The following is a 20,000-nucleotide window of genomic DNA, read 5'->3' as shown; positions in this document are numbered from 1 at the left end:
AATTGGCTGTTTTCAAAATGTCTGCACATATCCAAGCGTTACATTTTTCTCCAAAATATCATTAATAGGTGTTTTCTTCTTTCTCCAAAAAATTGTATTAAAGATGTAACTGTTGTTGTAGGATTGGACTCTGACTTACTGGCTGTCATCCCAGCATTTACAAGACACCCTTCCCTAAAACACCTGATGCTGGGGAAGAATTTCAACATTAAGGGCAGGTATAGACATCCTCAGACATGAGTAATACAGACAGTGAAGATTGCAAAGATGTATCTTTTACTCCCATTTTTTTCCCTATCTCCTCAGAGTGCTGGATGAAATTCTACAGAAATTGGTTCATTTGGTGCAGGAGGAAGAGTGTGTGAGTTTAATTATTTAACATAACACACAAATCTGATGTGACGTCACTAAGAAGATATGCATCCACACTAGCGTGTGAATAACAAATGATTTGTTTAATCTAATTTCATTTGAATAGCATCCTACCTCCCATTCCTGGCTGTTGTTTTATGCCTCATAACTTGTGAGAAAAATATGTTGTTTAAATATTTATTGTAGCGATCTTGAGCACACACAAATATGCCTCCAATGTCATATGCATCTTTAAAAAGCAAAATATATATTTCACTGATATTTCTGCCAAAACGGATTTAATGTCACTCAAATGCAGCGGCGGTCTGTGCATTTTCTAGCGACACCTTCAATCCAACCCTCAAAAACTATTTTATGGCTATAAAACCTCTACTGCATCTACTGTTGTGACACATAAAAAAATAATCAATAATAACCTCATACAATTAAAATGTTATTTAGGAATCTAGCCATATTTTACTCCCCATTTTTAACTGTACACAATATCCATCCTCCTTTCTTTCTTCCTTGTTTTCTATCACCATCGAAGCTAATGCTGAAAGTCGAGCCGGTCCTGTTGTATTTCTGGCATACGCTTTTATTCGATTTAGTGATGAAAATGTTCATTGCCGGTTGTGACAGATTTGCTTGCTTTGGAGTTGTCCGACCTTTCTTAATGATGTCCAGCTTTTTTCTCTTGAAAAGTCTGTCTTGAAAATGGCTTTAAATCAACACAACAATATATTTGCTTGTGCAGCTCGCTCCAGATACATTTTGGTAGCTTTGGCCTGCCTTCTCTATCACCAGCCAATCAAAGTTGGCGAAAGCAATGACGTATACCTGCGCCAGTGAGAAGGCAATGACGTATCCCTGCGCTTGCGACAAGGCATTGGGGTGTTGCCAACTCAATCTTATTGGTTAAAGCAACAGTCTTGACGCTTGTTTAACGAAGCAGATTGTAATCCGTAATACAATGAAAGGAAGCTGACTGACAATTTGGAATTATCTAATAAATATTGATGGACAAAATATAATATATGATTCAGATATTTCTTAGGCCTGCAGAGAAGGTCTTGAAGGCCCTGACCACTGCTCAAATGCCATATTACTACTATGTACCCTATGGAATAAATGTTTAATCCATATTCTTTCATTCAATTGTACACAATATGCAGTATTCGTTTGAAAAAAGTATTACAGAATACAATTGATGGTTGGTAGTATCAGTTTCTTATTTCTCTCAATTCTCTTTTTGATTTTAACTTATTTTTGGCATTTTTCTCCAGAGCCTACAATCCCTCTCTTTAGCTGACTCGAGACTCCGCCAGCGTGGAACCATGTTTGTTAATGCTCTGGGCTCTAACACGTGCCTTCGGAAGGTGGACCTGAGTGGCAACAGCCTGGAAGATTCTGGGGCCAAGATGCTTAGCAAAGCCCTGCAAATTAATACAACACTCAGGTAAGAGTCCAAATTTTATTCTGGGAATAAAATTTAAATAAATAAAATAAATACATGTGTTAAATACAAATATCTAATTTTCTGAACCGCATTTTCCTCACTAGGGTCGCGGGGGTGCTGGAGCATATCCCAGCTGACTTTGGGCCAGACGCGGGGTAGACCCTGAATTGGTGGCCAGCCAATCGGAGGGCACAAGGAGAAAAACAACCATTAAATCCGGATATTTCTTTGCAAATTATTATTACTATATGCTAAGTAGGAAAGTTTAAGGAGCCCCGTTACAAAAAGTGTACAACTTGCAACAAACTTAGATATCCATAAATACTGAGGAACAGAAAGAGAAAGCTAGAGCAAAAATTATATGGCACTTTTACCTGAACCATCACTACCAAAACATTTGAAAAGCTTAATATTCACTCATTCACTCACCTGTTTATGACCCAGTTGGCATGGCTGCCTTGTTAGGTACTGCAAATAATTTAGCATTCGTTGTTTTGCCGCTTAGGTAGCAGACAGATGAATTTATTTCTAAATAAGAAAGAATGAAGAGCCATTTGTGCTTTTTTCTTCATTATAATTCAAGGGCATACTAGGTATGATACATAGGTAGACAGCTAATCTGTTGAAAATTAGATTTTTTAAAAATCATTTGGGGAAAGTGGGAGTGTGGGAGGTAGATACCACAGCAGAAGCTCATTAGTTGCATGACAGTTGTTTATGCATATCTTATGATGGGATAAGAGCTCATTAAAATATAGAAGAAGCAAAGATATGGCATGTGTATTATTGCTATGTTGATGTTTTTTTAATGCAATGAAGAATTACCACTTATGTGGTGTACCCTGTATATATTTCTCATGTTTCTTTCTTTATTTATACATATTATTTGATCATTTTCAGAAGTGTTACCTGGGATCGCAACAACACGACGGCGACAGGCTTCCAAGATGTGGCAAGGGCACTGGAGCAGTAAGATGATCTCAATAACACATGCCAACCATATTGCAAATGCAGGATGCATACATAAAGCTAATGAGTCACAGATTTAAAAGATCAGCAGTTCATTTAATGCCTCAAAGACAATAGTTTTGTTTACATACTATTATACATCATTCAAGTGATGTGACAAAGATGTTTAGTATTAATTTTTTGTACAAAGATTTTCTGTTTACTAAAAAAAAGTAAACCTACAAGATGATTGAATTTATGATAATTACTGTCTAAATTAAATGTTACACAGGGGCTATCACTCTAACTACTAATCTACTAATCACTCAAACTTTTTACCACGCCCCAAAACCATGCAAATTAAGTAAAATTTAACTAAAGAAACTACATTGTCTTTTATTGTGAGAAGTTGCGTGTCTGAAGTTGTAGTCGGAGTACTCCAGTTCACGTATTAGACGAATTTATGTCATTGGAATTTAATTTTTAATTTACAAATTTTAATCAATGTAACAATGTATTTTGGGCAAGTCTTTAGAAAAATAATGTTTCATATGCTGGTATTATGATTGATTTAGGTAAAGGAAAGTGGTTCTTCCAAACAGAACCATGCAATTGTTATAGTGGTTATGCAATGCCTGCCAATGACTGTCAGTTCAATTTTAATCTCCCTCTCCATTTTTTTTTAGCAATTTCACACTGCAGTACATGCCCCTTCCCCTTAATGATGCAACACAGGCATATCGCAGTTCTCCAGAGAAGACTGACCAAGCTCTGACCAGGGTAAGAAAAAACGTTCAGAATATGCAAAGCAGAGACATACAAAGAGTGAACAATCACATTGCCTTTTGGACTTGAAGAAAGGCATTTCTGATTAATGACTTCAATCTGCTTTCGCTTTTACAATTAACATCAATTTCCATTGGTATGACAATGGAGACCTCACAAAATTTTCTCACTAATTTCTGTCAATGAACTAGGGAATAGAGCATGTCTAATAAAGAAGATGAAGTGATTTTAATTGTCTTTTACACGCTTATTTATCATAAAAGTTGGATAGTTCATGGCGTCCCTTGCCGCTGGTGTTCAGCTCAGCAGCAGATTCTGGGATTATTGCCACAGCAGGACCTTACGGTCACAGGTCTGTTCTGCAATAGAAGCAGGGAACCTAGTCCCCTTGTTCTCAATGTCCTCTTCCTAAACCTTGACATGGGCAAAGATCTGCTGCAGATGCCAGTCGAAACTCTTTCTGAGACTGTCAGGTGTTCTCTTCGCCCGTGTCCAATGCATTTGGCTGCAATTTCGATGAAACAACTAAAAATTAAATTATCAAACTACGGCTTTGACCCTCGAGGTCTCACTGTCAAAGCCCCCATGAGCATTGAAGGGTGAATGGGGAGCATCCTTGGGATGAACCCCTATGTACAGGCACACAGCTGATATCCATATGTATGTTTATATAGTATAGTATGTGAGTATATATATATATATATATATATATATATATATATATATATATATATATATATATATATATATATATATATATATATATATATATATATATATATATATATATATATATATATATATATATATATATATATATATATATATATATATATATATATATATATATATATATATATATATATATATATATATATATATATATATATATATATATATATATATATATATATATATATATGTCGATGTACAATTATCATTCTTCCTATTTTGCTATCCAAGATAGGTTCTATACATACCCCTTCATCTTCTCTGTGCCTATGTATGCTTTATGACAGATCCAACGTGCCCTGATAAGAAACAACCAGACACAGCGTTTCTCCCAAAAGCAAACTCTTAGACTTCACCAGGGCCTCGTCACGAGTACAGCCGAACAGGTTTGTTACTTGTTCTGGATATCTGTACAAGGCTTTAATGATGGTGAGAGTTTCTGAATCATGGTTGTGATGGTGTGATATGGTTATAGGTAATGGATCGTTTGTGCGTGAGGGTGCAACAGCAGGTTGGTGTACTGAACGGCTGTGAGGAAGCAGAGGAGGTACAAACTGCCCGCAAGATCCTTAAGGAAGCCCGAAACTCCAGAGCTGTAAGTGGAGAAAAACATTCGATATGAAATCACTTGTCCAAAGCCTACTAAAGTCCTACTATCATAAACTTTTGTGAAGCACATTGCACACAACAATTTTCTTTTTTGACCTGACCTTTTAGCTATATCCTTCCCTCTGTGAACTGGCTCATGTGTTGTCCATGGATGGCCCAGTTAGACAACGACTAGATACTCTGGCTGGGGAGCTAGCACGGGCTGCTGACAAAGAGCTGCAGGTGTGTTAAGTAGTAGCTATCAGAAACATAAATGACTACATATGCCATTTATATCTAGATACATTTAACACGACCCATGAACTTGTATTTCTGTGTTCAATTCTAAAGAAAATTGTACTTTCTTTCTTGTTCCTCTGGGTTTCATAAGTATTCTATTGTATACTCCGTTATGTATTCAGAGAATTTTCTCTTCATATTTCAATTGCCTGAAACTCCATTATGTAGAATTTCGTTCAAAGGTAATTGTTCCACACTCGTTGTGTCTTTGAAGTTAATTTTTTAGCCAATACCACAGATGTTTTGGATGTACATATGCGCATCTCAGTTGTAAGGTGAATTAAAAAAAATAGACAAGTATGTATAAAAAATGATCTCATTTGATATCTTAAAGTGAATTCTTTGTTCACAGGTTGTTGTCGACGCAATGGTGTCTCTGTGCCGGGAATTGTGTCCCATGTCCTGTGCAGCTTCCGAGAGAGTCAGTCCACCTCTATCATGCATATCAGAGCAGGTTTCAATCCCCCGCTCAACAATTCGCAATGCCCTCATGGAAAGAGCATCTGAGGATATTAACAGAGCCCTACAGTAAGAGAAGGGTCAGGATTTAAATTTAAAAAATCTGATTCAATAACAAAAATTCAACCCTTATTTCTTTTTCAGGGAGGTGAAGTTGTCAGTAGTGTCATATTTAACCAACTCTATTGTGGATCAGATTCTTCAAGAACTCTACACAACCCATAAATCACTGGTACTGGTAATAAGCCTTTCTGCATGTTTTCCTTTAAGAGCTCTAGTAAGTAATGGTTGATCACTATGTTATGGTTTAATAATCATGGGAGTTAAGAATGCTGGTTATAGGGGAATCAGTCCAGCTTGAAGTTTGCAATGTCCCTTACAAAACTGAAACAACCTCAAAACTTTTTTTCCCAAAATCAAAATCTTGCCGTTTAAATTTTTATTTCTATTTAAAAATAAAATAAAATAAAAAAACTTTGGTTCGGCATTATGTATATTGTATAAATTGGGACTCAACTATGATATGAATTCGTAACCTTCCTGTTATTACTCAAAACTGAATGAATTATTGCTGTTGTTGTTGTCTTGACACTGTCAAGACGATTGCCAAATGCAATAGCTCCATCATCTGTCCGTCATCAGACCCCTTCCGAGTGGCGCCATGCAATGTGTTGACATCCTCTCGTCCTGCCAGCTTCACGGCCGTATCTACGGCGTGAATCCCTCATGATGCTGGTCAATTATTTTTATTCCTCGGAGTCGGAGGCACGGTGTCTAAGTCAGAATGAAAATTTGCACCTCGGAAAATGCTAACTTTTGGCGATGAACAATGGCACGTGCGCCAGTGGTCAAGCAAAAGCAGCACTGCCATGGTGGTCTCTGCAATGTGCAGAATGGCAACCTGACCTCACGACAATTGATTTTTATCTATTCCTAGCATACAGATCACCACCATATGCGTGCAACTCCAGAGGAGAAATGCGTTCACTTTCCGTGCCTCACTTTTGACCACTCAGAGTATTTATAAATTTGTCATCACATTAGAGCATTTTTTTATAAGAATAATATGTATATACCAAAGTGCAACATGAAGATTATGGGTGGATAAAACTTACCAACTAAATAAGGCAACAAGGCAGAGTTAGTAAGTAGAGCAGGAGTGGGGAATTGAGCCCTCGACGGCCTCACTAGGTCATTCATTGTTCCAAATGATCCAACACAAGACAGTTTAACTAATGGTCAAAAACAATCTTTACCTTTTTTGTTGCATACTGTTGTTCGAGCTGCAACAAAGAGTGTATTGCTACATTTAATGAGTTTGTTTGAATTTGTTGTATCAGCTGCGGCAGGTGACTCATGCAATGCGCTGGGATGATGTAGGAACAGGAAGACACACTATCAGACAATCCCGAACAATGGAATCTCTGGAATTCCCTGATGAAGACGTAGGCGTGAACCTGGAAATAGTAAGTACAACATGAATTGATTGTAAACATAAAATTATGTGGGAATTCTAAGATTTAGCGTATTTTGTGCAATATTAGGTGAAAAAAATGATGTTTCCTGCATGATATGTTCAATAAAGATTGCAAATTATTTGTGTGGCCAGTTGAAACTGGCACCCTTTTGTAGTGTACAGACTTCCAAATGTAAAAAGAAAATAATGATTTTCAAATCACTTACGAACTTATATTCAATCGAAAACACTATGACGGAACAAATACTATTATTTTAACAAATGTGGTCTCGTTTTTGAACATGTCCAAAAAGACTGCGACATGAGCATGATTACCAGTTATAAAAAAATTCTGAACCACTTATCTTTCCAAAATGTGTGTGGGTGCTGGAGCCTATCCCAGCTGACTTTCAGTTCAAAAACACATACTATATAATACTGTAATATAAGCAGTATTACTGGTAATTGTGGTTGTACTGGGTAATGAGCTATTAAGGGTATATATATATAGCAACTATCGGGAAATGCACTGAAGATTTATGATTGAATTCTCTGTCAAGGACACAATGGCTATAAAGAAGTGCAGCTCCAGAACCAGAAGAATACGCCCTGTCTCCACCAGAGCATGTAAGTTTTTTTACCCAGTGGCTTTCTTTGGATTATCTTTGAAGTATTCCGTTAAATTAGTAATTAACAAATGGAATCTTTTAATTGAATAGAAACAACTAGAACAGAAACAACAAAAACTAATTCTAAATGAATATCATCATGGAGAATAAATGTATATTGATAGCTTGAAACCAAACAGTTTAATATAACTTTTCCCTTTTTATAGATCTTGGAGACGACCCTAGTTCCTCTCCCGCACCTTCTGCTCCTCCACCCTCGACTCAACTTTCCCATTCAGCATCATGGGAGTGCCTGTCCACCCTTCCAACCAATGGCTTACCCTTGCGCCATGTGACCCACGTACGGCCTCGTCCTCCACGGAGACATAGAGCCGGTCACCTTCCCCCAGAATGTGTGAGTTTGGCCTCAATGACTGATCAGACGACTTTGACCTCTTTTGTATTCGAAACAGATTTGCATTGTACTTAACACAAACAAATTTATGAATTTACCTTCATCTTCGATTTACCTTGTGGATTTTGAATGATGCTCAATGGATTTTCACAAAAATAATTTTAATGTTTATGATACTGGGTGAGGGCGGCCCGTTAGCGCGAGTGGTTAGCGTGTCAGCGTCACAGCACTCGGGTCCTGGGTTTAAGTCCAGGTCGTTCCACCTGTTTGGATTTTACATGTTCTCCCTGGGCCTGCGTGGGTTTTCTCTGGGTACTTTGCTTTCCTCCCACATTCCAAAAACGTGCATGGTAGGCTGATTGGACACTCTAAATTGTCCCTAAGTATGGGTGTGAGTGTGCATGCAATCAGCCACCGATTCAGGGTGTCCCCCTGATATATTTCCAGCTATTTCAGTTGACACTGTTAATGGGTAATTGAATATATTGTTTCTCTTTTTTTTTTGCTTATAGCACTACTTTGAGAATGGTGGAGTCAATACACTGGAGGATGGATTGCCAGACTTCTACAGCAAAAGAGTTCTACCTGATAGGTAGAAGCATATTTTATATCCAACCTGTCCAATAGCTTTGGGAATCAATTGACCTTTTGCAAACTAAACGGCTAAACGTATGTCCTAGAGACCATTGTTAAGAGACCATTAACACAACAAAACTTTGGATGGCCAAATGTCTAATTGATTGATTTGGTTATTTTGAGATCGGCAACTACTATACACCTTTCCGGAAGAAGATAAAAAGAATTTAAACTAACGTCATCATCATCTGACCTGTGTTATTATATTTTTCTTCCCTTAAGCCAGTTGTCATCCATTGATCAAGCCCAGTCACTGAGAAGGAAAAAGAGGCGTAGCATGTTGTCCATTTTCTCTGGTTTCCGCAAGAGCCGCAACTCTACCATATCAAGCCAGGATTTGGAGTAAGTGTAAGGCTTGGTTGATTGTACTTAATTTATTCCAGTGCTGATAATGCAGGTTGCCACATATTTTGGTTATTTTGGTGGCGGTATGACTGTGAGTGAGAATTGTCATCCTTCTTTCTGTGTACACTACGCTTGACTGGCAACCAGTCTAGGATATGTTCTGCCTTCTGCCTGAAGTCAGCTGGGATAAGCTCCAGCAACCCACAAAACCCATACGAGAATGTGTGGTACGAAAGATGAATGACTGAGAGTAATATGATTCATACAGCTTGTATTGCCTTCATCATAAGGCATAAGGCTTTAACGCTTTTATTTTTTTGCGGCTCCAGACATTATCTTTCCCAATATGGCTCTTTCAACATTTTGGGTTGCTGAGCCCTGGGTTATCTATGCTGTATCGGTTGGAATAAAAAATCAGGACGCCACACCGGCCCTTGACGAGCGGTTTAGAGAACTCTGCTGTAGATGAATGCTATAAAAAATCTTGAAAAAAATATAGAGTCAGTAGTATCAATGTCTCAATGGTTCTAGAGTATTTTAACCAAAATTGAAAGGTCACGTAGTCCAAAAGCAGTGTTTTATCCACAATCACTGAAAGTGTATCTGACAGAATACTACTAAAAATGGTTGTCTACGATGCATTGATTAATTCTGCCATGTGGGGAAAAAAAGCAAATCTACTTTGCATTTTAAGACATGCTATACTGCCATCTTTGCTCGCCTGCTACGCACAATTTTATCCTTGCTTAATTGAGATGGACTTCTCTTCCTGTCTGTTTTAGTGGCACTTCAGAGAATGTCTACTCAATGATTCAGCACCCAAAGGATGCTGGAAATGCAAATAATTCTATGTATGGAGGAAACGGGACCATACCATCATCTCACCCTAACCAAGTTGTTTCTGAGCAAGGCTTGAGGCCAGCCAGTCCATCCTGCCTCATGCAGAGACAGGTACAGTTTTAGTAAAGACAAATGACTAATTTTCACAATTATGATGAAATTCTTACCCAGGTTACCAACACCTGAGTTTACATTTAATTTGTCAATTTCTAAAACGGTGGACCGGGGAATCACTGGTTCGCATGTCGGCCTCACAGTTCTGGGGTCCTAGGTACAAATCCAGGTCAGTCCACCTGTGTGGAGTTCGCATGTTCTCCTTGGGCCAGTGTTGCTTTTCTCTGGGGACTCTTGTTTCTTCCCACATCTGTTTCTTCTAACATCCATTATGGGCTGGGTGGACACTCGAAATTGCCACTGGGTTGGCGTGTAAGGGTGAAAGGTTGACTTGGTACTGATGTAGATAAGTTAACATTTTACTTTCACTGTCCATTTTGGATACTTCCCATAGATTTTCTATATGTTAATGAAGCAGGTCCCTAATGGTTTTGCACCACTTACTCCTCACACGTAAAAGACAATAATTCGAAAGACCTTTTACAGTGGTAACTCGACATACCAGTGGCCCGACATACGAGAAATTCGAGATACGGGTAACATTTTTGGTAAATATTTATCTTGAGATTTAAGACAAATTTTGATATACTAGCAGACAGCGGACGCGAGGTGCTGCTCATAAGAACATCATGACCACCGTGTCTCTCTCCCCGCAACTCCTTTGTGTAATGTCTCTGTGGTCGCAACTCGCTCTTTGTAATGTCTCTGCGAGCACTGGGCGGAGCGTTGCATTTTTTTCAGTGTTTTCTTTTTCCCGTTACTATTATTATTATTATCATTTTTTACTGTGTCTGCAATGTAATCCAAGTTCATTTAAATTTGTTTATGTTATATTACGATTCAACGGTGCAAAATGTCTCCCACTACACACCTGGAAGCAGTGCAACCAGGGGGAAAAGCAATGAAAGGAAGCTAACAGACAATTGGGAATTATTTAATAAGTATTGATGGACAAAATATAATATATGATTCAGATATATATTTCTTAGGCCAGCACAGAAGGCCTAACGGTCCGCCACTGGGTTTAACTGATTTATCATCGTAGTTAAATAATTAAAAAGAAAGAGAGAGATTGAAATGTACCACCATATATGAAAAGTCGTTGGAGAAAAACAATTCTGTTGTGTTTGTGGGTGTGTTCTTTCCCACATCAAGTTGTCTCATGTCTACTTTCTTCTTTTTACACTTTATTAGTCCACAGACCTGGTCAGTATGGTATACAGCTGCATTGCTGCAGATATTGAGGAATCAGAAACCGGCAGCACTTATGAAACCAAAGCGATTGATGAAGATACCAACACATCATCTGGCATCTCTGACAATTCCATTAATGACCATGAGGCATCCTCGAAGAAGCATAACGAGAGGTTGGTGGAGATGGGTAGGCAAGAGAGGATTGTACATCTGTCTGGCCTGCAGCTAGACCTGGATGATGGTCAGTGTAGCAACAAAAGTATGAAGCCTGAGCCGGCACCACAGAACATCAAGCCCAGTCTTTCTAAAATGAGGCAGCGACATCTGCAGGAGAGTTTAGGTAGGTACAGTAACTGCTGTTTCATAAATTTGCTTGTTTATATATAAATATATATATATATATATATATATATATATATATATATATATATATATATATATATATATATATATATATATATATATATATATATATATATATATATATATATATATATATATATATATATATATATATATATATATATATATATATATATATATATATATATATATATATATATATATATATATATATATATATATATATATATATATATATATATATATATATATATATATATATATATATATATATATATATATATATATATATATATATATATATAAAAACATGTCTTCCTTAGATTTATGTGATCAAACTTTTAATCCCTTGTGGGTTACGCCTTCCTGCGTGGAGTTTAAACGCTCTCCTCGTGCTTATGTAGGCATTCCAGTTTCCCCCACATCCCCAAAACATGCATTGAAGAGTAATTGAGAACATAAAATTAGAGTATGAGTGTGTGCATGCTTGGGTGTAAATCTCCCTGTGCCCTGCAATTGGCAAGCAACCAATACACTGTGTACCCCACCTGGTGTTTGCATGGATAGGCTCCAGCATCCTGGGAAGGTAAGCGCATAAAATGAATGTATTAATTTGATTGTATGAAATGTTTTGGTTTGCAGCGGAGGCCGGGAGGTTAGAAGCAGAAGAAGAAGACAATGAAAAAAAGCGTGAAGAAAAAAAACGGCCGAGAGGACCAGAGGGGCAGCGCCCTCTTATTCCTGTTAAGGTGCGTGTTATAAAATATCATATCATAAAAAATGTTTTTTTTCCTATGGTAATACACTCCTACTTTTTAAAACATCACCCAACTCAATACTTTATTCAATATTCAGCCAACTCTTGACCTCACAAGGGACAAATCTCCTCTGGAACCCCCCAAGATATCTCCCAAAATTTCACCCATCAGTCAAGAAGTAATTAATGCCAAGAACAGTGAACCTCTTGCCAAGTCTGTCAGTCATGATGAAGTCTCCAGTAAAGAATGGAAAAGCCCATCAGCAACTGCCAAGGCTGAAATGGATTCAACTGCAGACAGTGTTAACAGTGAAGGTATAAAAGATTTTTAACTGTAGAGCCCTTAAAAAAAGGTAAATTACACTGCAGGTGATAGTTTTCTGTTTCTGTTAATGATGGTGGTTTACTTTGTCTAAATTTGCAATCATCTCTTAAGTGTTCACGGAAAACTTTCGGAAAAATTTCCTCTAACGTATTTTTATGTTTTATCTTGGGCCAATTTCTTGCATCTACTGCAATGTAGATTTTTCCATAAACCAGAGAAATAATAGTATCACCGCAGCATTGAAATTCCCAAAGACAATCTGATTGGGACATTTGTATTTTCTTTTTAAACTGCATGGATTTATAAGTAAGTAATTGAAATTGTTACACCTGTCAGGTAAAGGATTTCCAGCACCATCACATGGCACAAGAAAGTCCAGCTCATTTGACACAGGTATCAATTGTACGAAATATCTAAATTTACTGCACAGTACTGGGCTGATCTGCCAATGTAATTCTGCATGTTTTGTCATTTACACAGCATGTTAATGTGTTGAACAGTTAGAGGCACATATTTGATCGACAAAAGAAATATTCATTTGCTCTCATATCTAAAAAGCATGTTGACAGTGTCTCAAAAGTCCACATTCCCTGGGTTACCTGCCTCCCTATGCCATTTCATTTCCCCCCTCAGGCATGGATTGGGGCAATTACAATGATCTGGAGAGGTTTTGACATCCCACACGCTCCATGAAATAAAAGCGTATTTCCCCAAATATAGAAACAGATCTTTGGATTACCTTGCAGGAAACACCTGTATGTAGTATGTAATTAGTTTCCTCCGCAAAAAATGTGACCTGAAGGTCATGTGATCATGAACCGCGATATTCGAAGGAATACTGTAATGCCCAAATATAATGTTTTAGACAGTCTGAAATGTGATTTGAAACAGGTAATTTAACCATGGATTTAATTTAACCAATGACCATACCCAAGAATGCAAGCTTGATATATATAGCCATACGTATATCCTTTATTTTTATTTCTTTATCTCTTTTTCAATATATTGAAGCCTACATTTGAACAAAATACAAAAAATTCCAACACAAAGCCCCTCCTCCAATACAAGATTTTGTTCAAAAAAAATAATCAGCAACAATAGCTGGCTCTAGAGGTGACTGTGTATTTCTTTTTAAAAATAGTGCTTTCAGGCAAAGCCACGGCTCTGTCCGCGTCACACATAGGGTGAACTATACATTTTTTTATGTGGATTGACCTATACTGCAGAATAGTTATCAACTTATGTTGGTTTTTCAGGCCTAATACCGATTATTAGGACTTAAAGTGGGCCTATAACTGATATTTTGATACTCAAAAGAGGGACCTATTGGAGAATAGACGATGGAAAAAGTCCAAATTTCTTCTAAACATGGTTTATAAAAAAATGCATTGGCTTATCATATCAAGCTTTTTTTTGCTGTGTAAATGATGCTCTTCACGCATGCTTGAGTATGAGAGAAAAGTTGCAATTTTGCATTTACATCTGGCAGCTGGCTTGACTCTTGACTGAATAAATGTTCACACAGTTGACAGTTTAATTACTCTTGGGGCACAAAACTTTTATAATTTCTGCTTGAATAGCATGTAGCATTGCTGCAGTAATTGGCAGGCATGGTTTGATGATTTGCCATCCTATTATATGCTGAGCTATCAGCCAAGGGAGATGAAAAGGCCCTAGCAATAGATTCACCAAGGATCTCTGTCAGTAATCTGGGAGTACTAATGCAAAGGCTGCAGGGAACTCAATTAGCATCAATTGGAGAATGATAAAAGTCGACATGTCACGAAGGATGACATTGTGGAGCTGTTAGAAAAGAACATGAAAAACATCCCAAGTGATATTTTGTCAAGTTACATTTCCTGTATGGGAGTGTGTACTCTGTGTTTGCGCAAGAAACAGAATTTGAAGTCAAAGTTTCTTGTTTGGCACTTTGTCCCAAAATATTTAGACATTAAGAAAATAACCTTAAAGTCTCTTCTATATTGTCAAGTGGTGCAGATGTAAAAACAGTGGAATGGACACAGGAGGCCAGGACAAGGGAAAACTCAAAAAGTTTTTTTTAATTAAAGAGACCAAAAGCAAAGTGCTAATAAAAGCTGGGAATGCAAAATTACAAAAAATCACCAATAACCGTACAATCAAACATAAGTGGGACACGCACTTAACACTGACATGACATTGACAAAGAAGCAGTAAGAAATGAGCAGATAAAGGAGACCTAGCAAATACGTAGAAATCGGTTAATGAGTTATCGACAGGACAAGTTACAAAGGAAAAACATCAAGACTAAATCAATACCAAACAACATCGCTTTAAAATTAACTATTTCTGTTGCTGAAAGGAACCATTTCACAAACAATACTAATTAAGGCAGAACAATAACATGATTTCACAAAAAAATATGTGAACTGAACATTTTAAAAAGTGCAATTCATTTATCGGTTCCAGATTCAGTCACTTAGATCAGATTTTCAAGAGTGCTTTTTTTCTGGATCCCTGTCTACTATGTGTGAGGCTTTTCCTCGAAATCAATCTGTGACTACATTTATTTCCACAACTGTTTTGCAATTTAACTACTACACCATAGAAGAACCACTACTTAGTACTGATGTCCTGCTATGGCATTTTTACAATTCTGTTTAGGTCATACACTTATTCTAAGATTAAAACTCAACAATTAGTTTCCACTCACAATGTATTTACTTTTTTTTTGCAGGTTGTGAAAGTCCCCACCTTGGCAACAAAGATGCTTTGTGATGTTACACATCAATTTGGGGTTTCTTGCATGGAAATCAAGACATGAAAACCGAAGAGCTGAAGTTTTTAAATGTGCATAGGAGTGTTTTAATATAAGAAATGATTTGTTACTTAGCATGTATGTATTGTATGTTCTTAGTTTAAAGAGTTGCCAATGATCAAGGACATTTTAAAAGCAGCTAACAACAAATCTTAGTCAGTATTGTTCAGCATCTCTTCCACATTTGCTGCAACTTATTTTAATGCACTGAATATAAAATATTTCAAAATATCTTGTCTTCTTGTCCCCTGACTGTTCTATACTGACAATCTGCTAAAAACCAAGTTTTTACTATATTTATTTAAATGGATATATACAATTTTACTATGAAAATGCACTAAATCTTCTGATGAACAATCATGTTTTTCTTTTTTTGTGATGATCATTTGTTGTGATGAGAATGTGTTGATGTATGCAAGCGATTGAGGAATATAGTTAATGCAATTAAAAACTGTTTGGAGGTATTAAATTCAGTTTGTTTTAATGTCATTTGAATAGAAGGAATGTTTGTTTGTTTTTATAAAGATGGTTCTGTTAATCAGAATAAATAAATAACTTCACACAAAGAAAGCCCTCTCCAGGTGTTATGTCTTTTAGTTTTTGTCCTGACCCCAAGAAAGTTCACTATTATTGTCTATGCATCTCACACCATTTAGTCTATGGTTCTAACAGTTTTTGAAACATAATTAATACTGAACGTTTTTTTAAATAAGAATTTACATGACTGGTGATTTCAGAACAGCAGAGAGCAGTAGAGTCTTGGTGGTTCTTGCTCTAGAAAAACTAAAAAAGATTATGCATGAACATCCCCATGAATCATCACCTTCTCGCAGCGGCGGTCCATGAATTTCCTAACGACACCTTCAGCTGTCTGAATGAATCCAACCCTCAAAAACAATGACGTATCCCTACGTCTGCTAGAAGGCAATGACGTATCCCTGCGCATCTGGAAGCAGTGTAACCAAGGGAAAAGCAATCTGACAGACAATTTGGAAGTATTCATAGACGAAACATAATTAACATCAGTCTGTGATTCAGATATATTTTTAGGCCAGCAGAGAAGGCATTGCAGGCCCTGACGGTCCACTACTGCCTAATCGTGGTGGTCGGTTTTGGATGTCCCAGTGATTATTGGATCAATGTTGTCTGGTGCCTTGTGCCCCTAGGGGGGGTCAACCATGGCATGGTAGAGGTACCACTGTAAATGAAAAATATTCACTGTCCAAGCACTCCTATCTCTGCACATGTATTGCAATCATAGTTGTGTATGATTTGTCACTATGTGTGTGTGCTGATGTGTATCTTTTGTGCATAGAACACTGGCAGATGGGTCAGCAGTAAGCCACTTGACTGCTATGTCAACAGTGACAGCGTGGTAATGAGTTGATATGAGCCCGCATGAACCAGAGTGCCTGCACTAACAGACCAAGAAATTGTGAGTTACTTTGACTATTCCATGAAAAATGTATTGGCTCTTTTCTCAAAGTGTTGCATTTTAAAGAAGCTCTAAAGTCTAAGATATTGCCACTCTTGCATAAAATGGGTCAGTATGGGAGCATGCCCTGGTTGAAGTGTATGATTACTATGTATTTTTATATTTCATTACGATCGCTTTTGTCAATGAATTCTCTCTGTATATGACAGTATTTGAAATTGGTAATAGTGTGACGTCATACCGTGTCTTGTTATGCAAGAAACTGCTCTGGATGTTCTTCATCTACTTCAGTAATCTCGTCCCGAGTTGGCCCTTTTCCTTGTTCTAAACCTATCCGCACCAAACATGCAGTTCCTAAATGATGCTGTACTTAAATCGGCTGGCCACCAATTCAGGGTGTCCCCCGCCTCTAGCCTGGAGTCAGCTGGAATAGGCTCCAGCACTCCGTGTGACCCTAGTGAGGATAAAGCGTTTCAGAAAATTAGATGAAGGATCCACTGTGCTCGGTTCGACAGCAAAAGTTGGCCTCCTCACGGGGTTCTCAATCAACATTTTTGTTTCCTGTGAGTTACCTAAGCCTTGGCAATAAAATGATGACCTCCAGCCTGGGTTCAAGTTAGTGAATGTTTCATTTCTGTGGAAAATTAAATACATTATCATTTTGGCACCTGAGGTGCTAGCGAAAGCTTGCCTCCTGAAGAAAAACACCTATGCGTGCATGGAACACCGCCAAAGTGAGAACTCGGAGAGAGAGTTACATTGACAGACTTAACAGAGAATCCAGATTATCTTTTTTAAATAAAATATTTTTTAGATTCTGAAAAAAATAATGAAAGTAATTAAGCTTATTTATTGGCGTTCTGAGGCCCGGTACCAGATGACCTGCGGACCAGTCCAGGTTTTGGGGTCCTACCTATGAATTACTAAATGATTGCCGGCCTGTTCAAAATATGAAGTACTGTTCTTATAATCATTATATTAGCAAATTATCTGTCAAGATGTTACATTTGATACAGTTGTCAGATCATAACTTGCTACATTGTGCAAGTGTAGAATTAGCCGGGTTGATTTGCAGGAAGAAAAATATCTGCTTCCATGTTTTTTTGTAGCTCGCATTTCACATACGCTTCTTCAATGTCTTGAAGTGAAGGAAAAATTGTATGAGCCTTTTCTGTGCAGTTTACCTCTATTCATCCTTTAAAAGGGGAAAGATTTGACGCAAGCAAGCAGCGGACACTTGACAAGATTCCTCTGGCTCCATCCTGGGCGCAGATGTGTTTTATTACCTCCTCTGATTCATAAAAGCCTTCTATCCTGTTTGTCCCCATCTATTGCCATATGAGGAGGCGTGCTTAGATTGAGCAAAGATAGTGAGGTTGTGGGGCAGAAACTGAGTCAGTGTGAGATTGAGTGGGTGTGATAGATGAGACATTTTGAAGACAACACATACCTAGCGGCTGTATAGCTCACTGAGATGCCTAAAGCAGAGAGAATGGTTATATAATGAAGACATATCCCCATGTTTGTCATAAGTATTTAAGAATAAAAGATGCTGATTCATAGCATTAACAGCCCCCCAGCATTCCAAGCTATTATTCCAAGTTTGACTGCAGGCCTTCGCCATTCATGGCTAAGCAACTTGGTAAAATTATGACTCTTGATGTTGCATAGAAAATCCATTCATTTTCAATGGAGTTCACCAGATTGACCTGCAATCCTGATTCTGAAAACCGCTCCGAGGAATACATGATGTGGCCACATTCACTCAGACTCATGGCAGATAATTTGTGTTTAATTCGTCTAATCTATAGCATAGCCTAATAAATAGCCTTGGAAAAAAATGTGGGCCAAAGGCTTGTATGCATGGCCAGAAAGCATCTTGGTAAATAAAGAGGAGGAGCACTCGTTTTCTCCTATTATTCTACCACATCGTATGAGAGTGAGGAGAGAGCTGTTCATCGTAGAAGCTCATTCTCCGCAGTAAGTAAGGAGAAACTTTTAAACATTTACTTGTGTACTCTTTTTTTTGTGCTTCTGTCTTGCTTCCATATCTAAAGTATATTTTGGTGCTCTCTCTTACTTTATCAAACTGACTCGACTCATGTCACATTTTGCTTTTCTATAGTGTGTTTGTTGTGGTCGAAAAAAAAGGATTTTTCAAAAGATAAAAAACAAGGGTCATTTTCAGAAGCTTGTAAGAGCACTACATCACAGATAATCTTATAACGATAATTCCACCACCATCAATCTGAACTGCTGATACAAAAGAGGTGGGATTAGTTTGTTCCTATTGTTGATGGTATATTCTGATCCTACTATCTGAATGTTTCAGCAGAAATTGAGATACATCATCATATTTTTTCCCACTCTTCAATAGTCCAATTGTCGTAAGATTTTATGAATTATCCTCATTAGGGTCATGGTGGTGCTTGAGCTATCCCAGCTGACTCTGAGTCAGAGGTGGGGGACACCCTGGATCGGTGGCCAGCCGATCACAGGGCACAAGGAGACAGAAAACCATCCACTCTCACACCCATATCGAAAGGGTAATTCAGAGTGTCCAATAACCCTACCATGCATGTTTTTGGAATGTGGGAGGAAACTGGAGTACCTGGAGAAAACCCACGCAGGCCGGGGGAGAACATGCAAACGGCACACAGATGGACATGACCTGGATTGAGCCCAAGACACCAAAGCTGTGAGGCCGATCCGCTAACCACTTGCCCCAACTGAGATACTCAGCACAGCATATTAAAAAAAATCTGTCTGCTGTTTTTTTTACATTATTGTAGAGGACAGTCTGACATGGGTGGGGTTAAAAGATCATTTTTATTCGATAAACTCAGTTTGAATATAATGGTTTAACATAAAGGTTTTGGAAGAAAATAAACCTAATTGTATTCTCTGCCTTTAACTAATTGTACAATTGTTGCTGATTGCATTTTTTTATTATATTTTTTCCCTAAACAGCATAAAGAGAATAATCGTGCCCTTATCATCTTCACCAAACTGCTTGAATTGTTCACTCGAAAACTCACACATACTCAGTGATTTGATGCAGAAGCAGAAATCTTATTGTGTAGGGTAAAATT

The 20,000-nt window shown here is 37.6% G+C and overlaps 1 protein-coding gene across 1 annotated transcript in view; it reads left to right on the top strand.

Moving 5' to 3' along the window:
* Positions 1–16,043, top strand: part of carmil3 (capping protein regulator and myosin 1 linker 3) — a 43,296-nt gene extending 27,253 nt beyond the window's left edge. The window contains exons 19-39 of the mRNA XM_077724642.1: positions 122–218; positions 307–361; positions 1,638–1,810; positions 2,711–2,779; positions 3,445–3,538; positions 4,564–4,662; positions 4,752–4,871; positions 4,994–5,107; positions 5,517–5,692; positions 5,768–5,861; positions 6,964–7,089; positions 7,640–7,706; positions 7,915–8,102; positions 8,615–8,694; positions 8,961–9,080; positions 9,866–10,034; positions 11,232–11,571; positions 12,237–12,343; positions 12,450–12,666; positions 13,013–13,069; positions 15,393–16,043. Of these exons, the coding sequence (XP_077580768.1) occupies positions 122–218; positions 307–361; positions 1,638–1,810; positions 2,711–2,779; positions 3,445–3,538; positions 4,564–4,662; positions 4,752–4,871; positions 4,994–5,107; positions 5,517–5,692; positions 5,768–5,861; positions 6,964–7,089; positions 7,640–7,706; positions 7,915–8,102; positions 8,615–8,694; positions 8,961–9,080; positions 9,866–10,034; positions 11,232–11,571; positions 12,237–12,343; positions 12,450–12,666; positions 13,013–13,069; positions 15,393–15,433 (2,603 nt within the window). The 3' untranslated portion in view covers positions 15,434–16,043. The remainder of the gene's footprint in view (positions 1–121; positions 219–306; positions 362–1,637; positions 1,811–2,710; positions 2,780–3,444; positions 3,539–4,563; positions 4,663–4,751; positions 4,872–4,993; positions 5,108–5,516; positions 5,693–5,767; positions 5,862–6,963; positions 7,090–7,639; positions 7,707–7,914; positions 8,103–8,614; positions 8,695–8,960; positions 9,081–9,865; positions 10,035–11,231; positions 11,572–12,236; positions 12,344–12,449; positions 12,667–13,012; positions 13,070–15,392) is intronic.
* The last annotated feature ends 3,957 nt before the right edge of the window (positions 16,044–20,000 follow it).

The sequence above is a fragment of the Stigmatopora nigra genome, chromosome 9 (genome assembly GCF_051989575.1).
Source record: "Stigmatopora nigra isolate UIUO_SnigA chromosome 9, RoL_Snig_1.1, whole genome shotgun sequence".
Taxonomy (NCBI): Eukaryota; Metazoa; Chordata; class Actinopteri; order Syngnathiformes; family Syngnathidae; genus Stigmatopora; species Stigmatopora nigra.
This window is presented reverse-complemented; position numbering and strand designations above follow the sequence as displayed.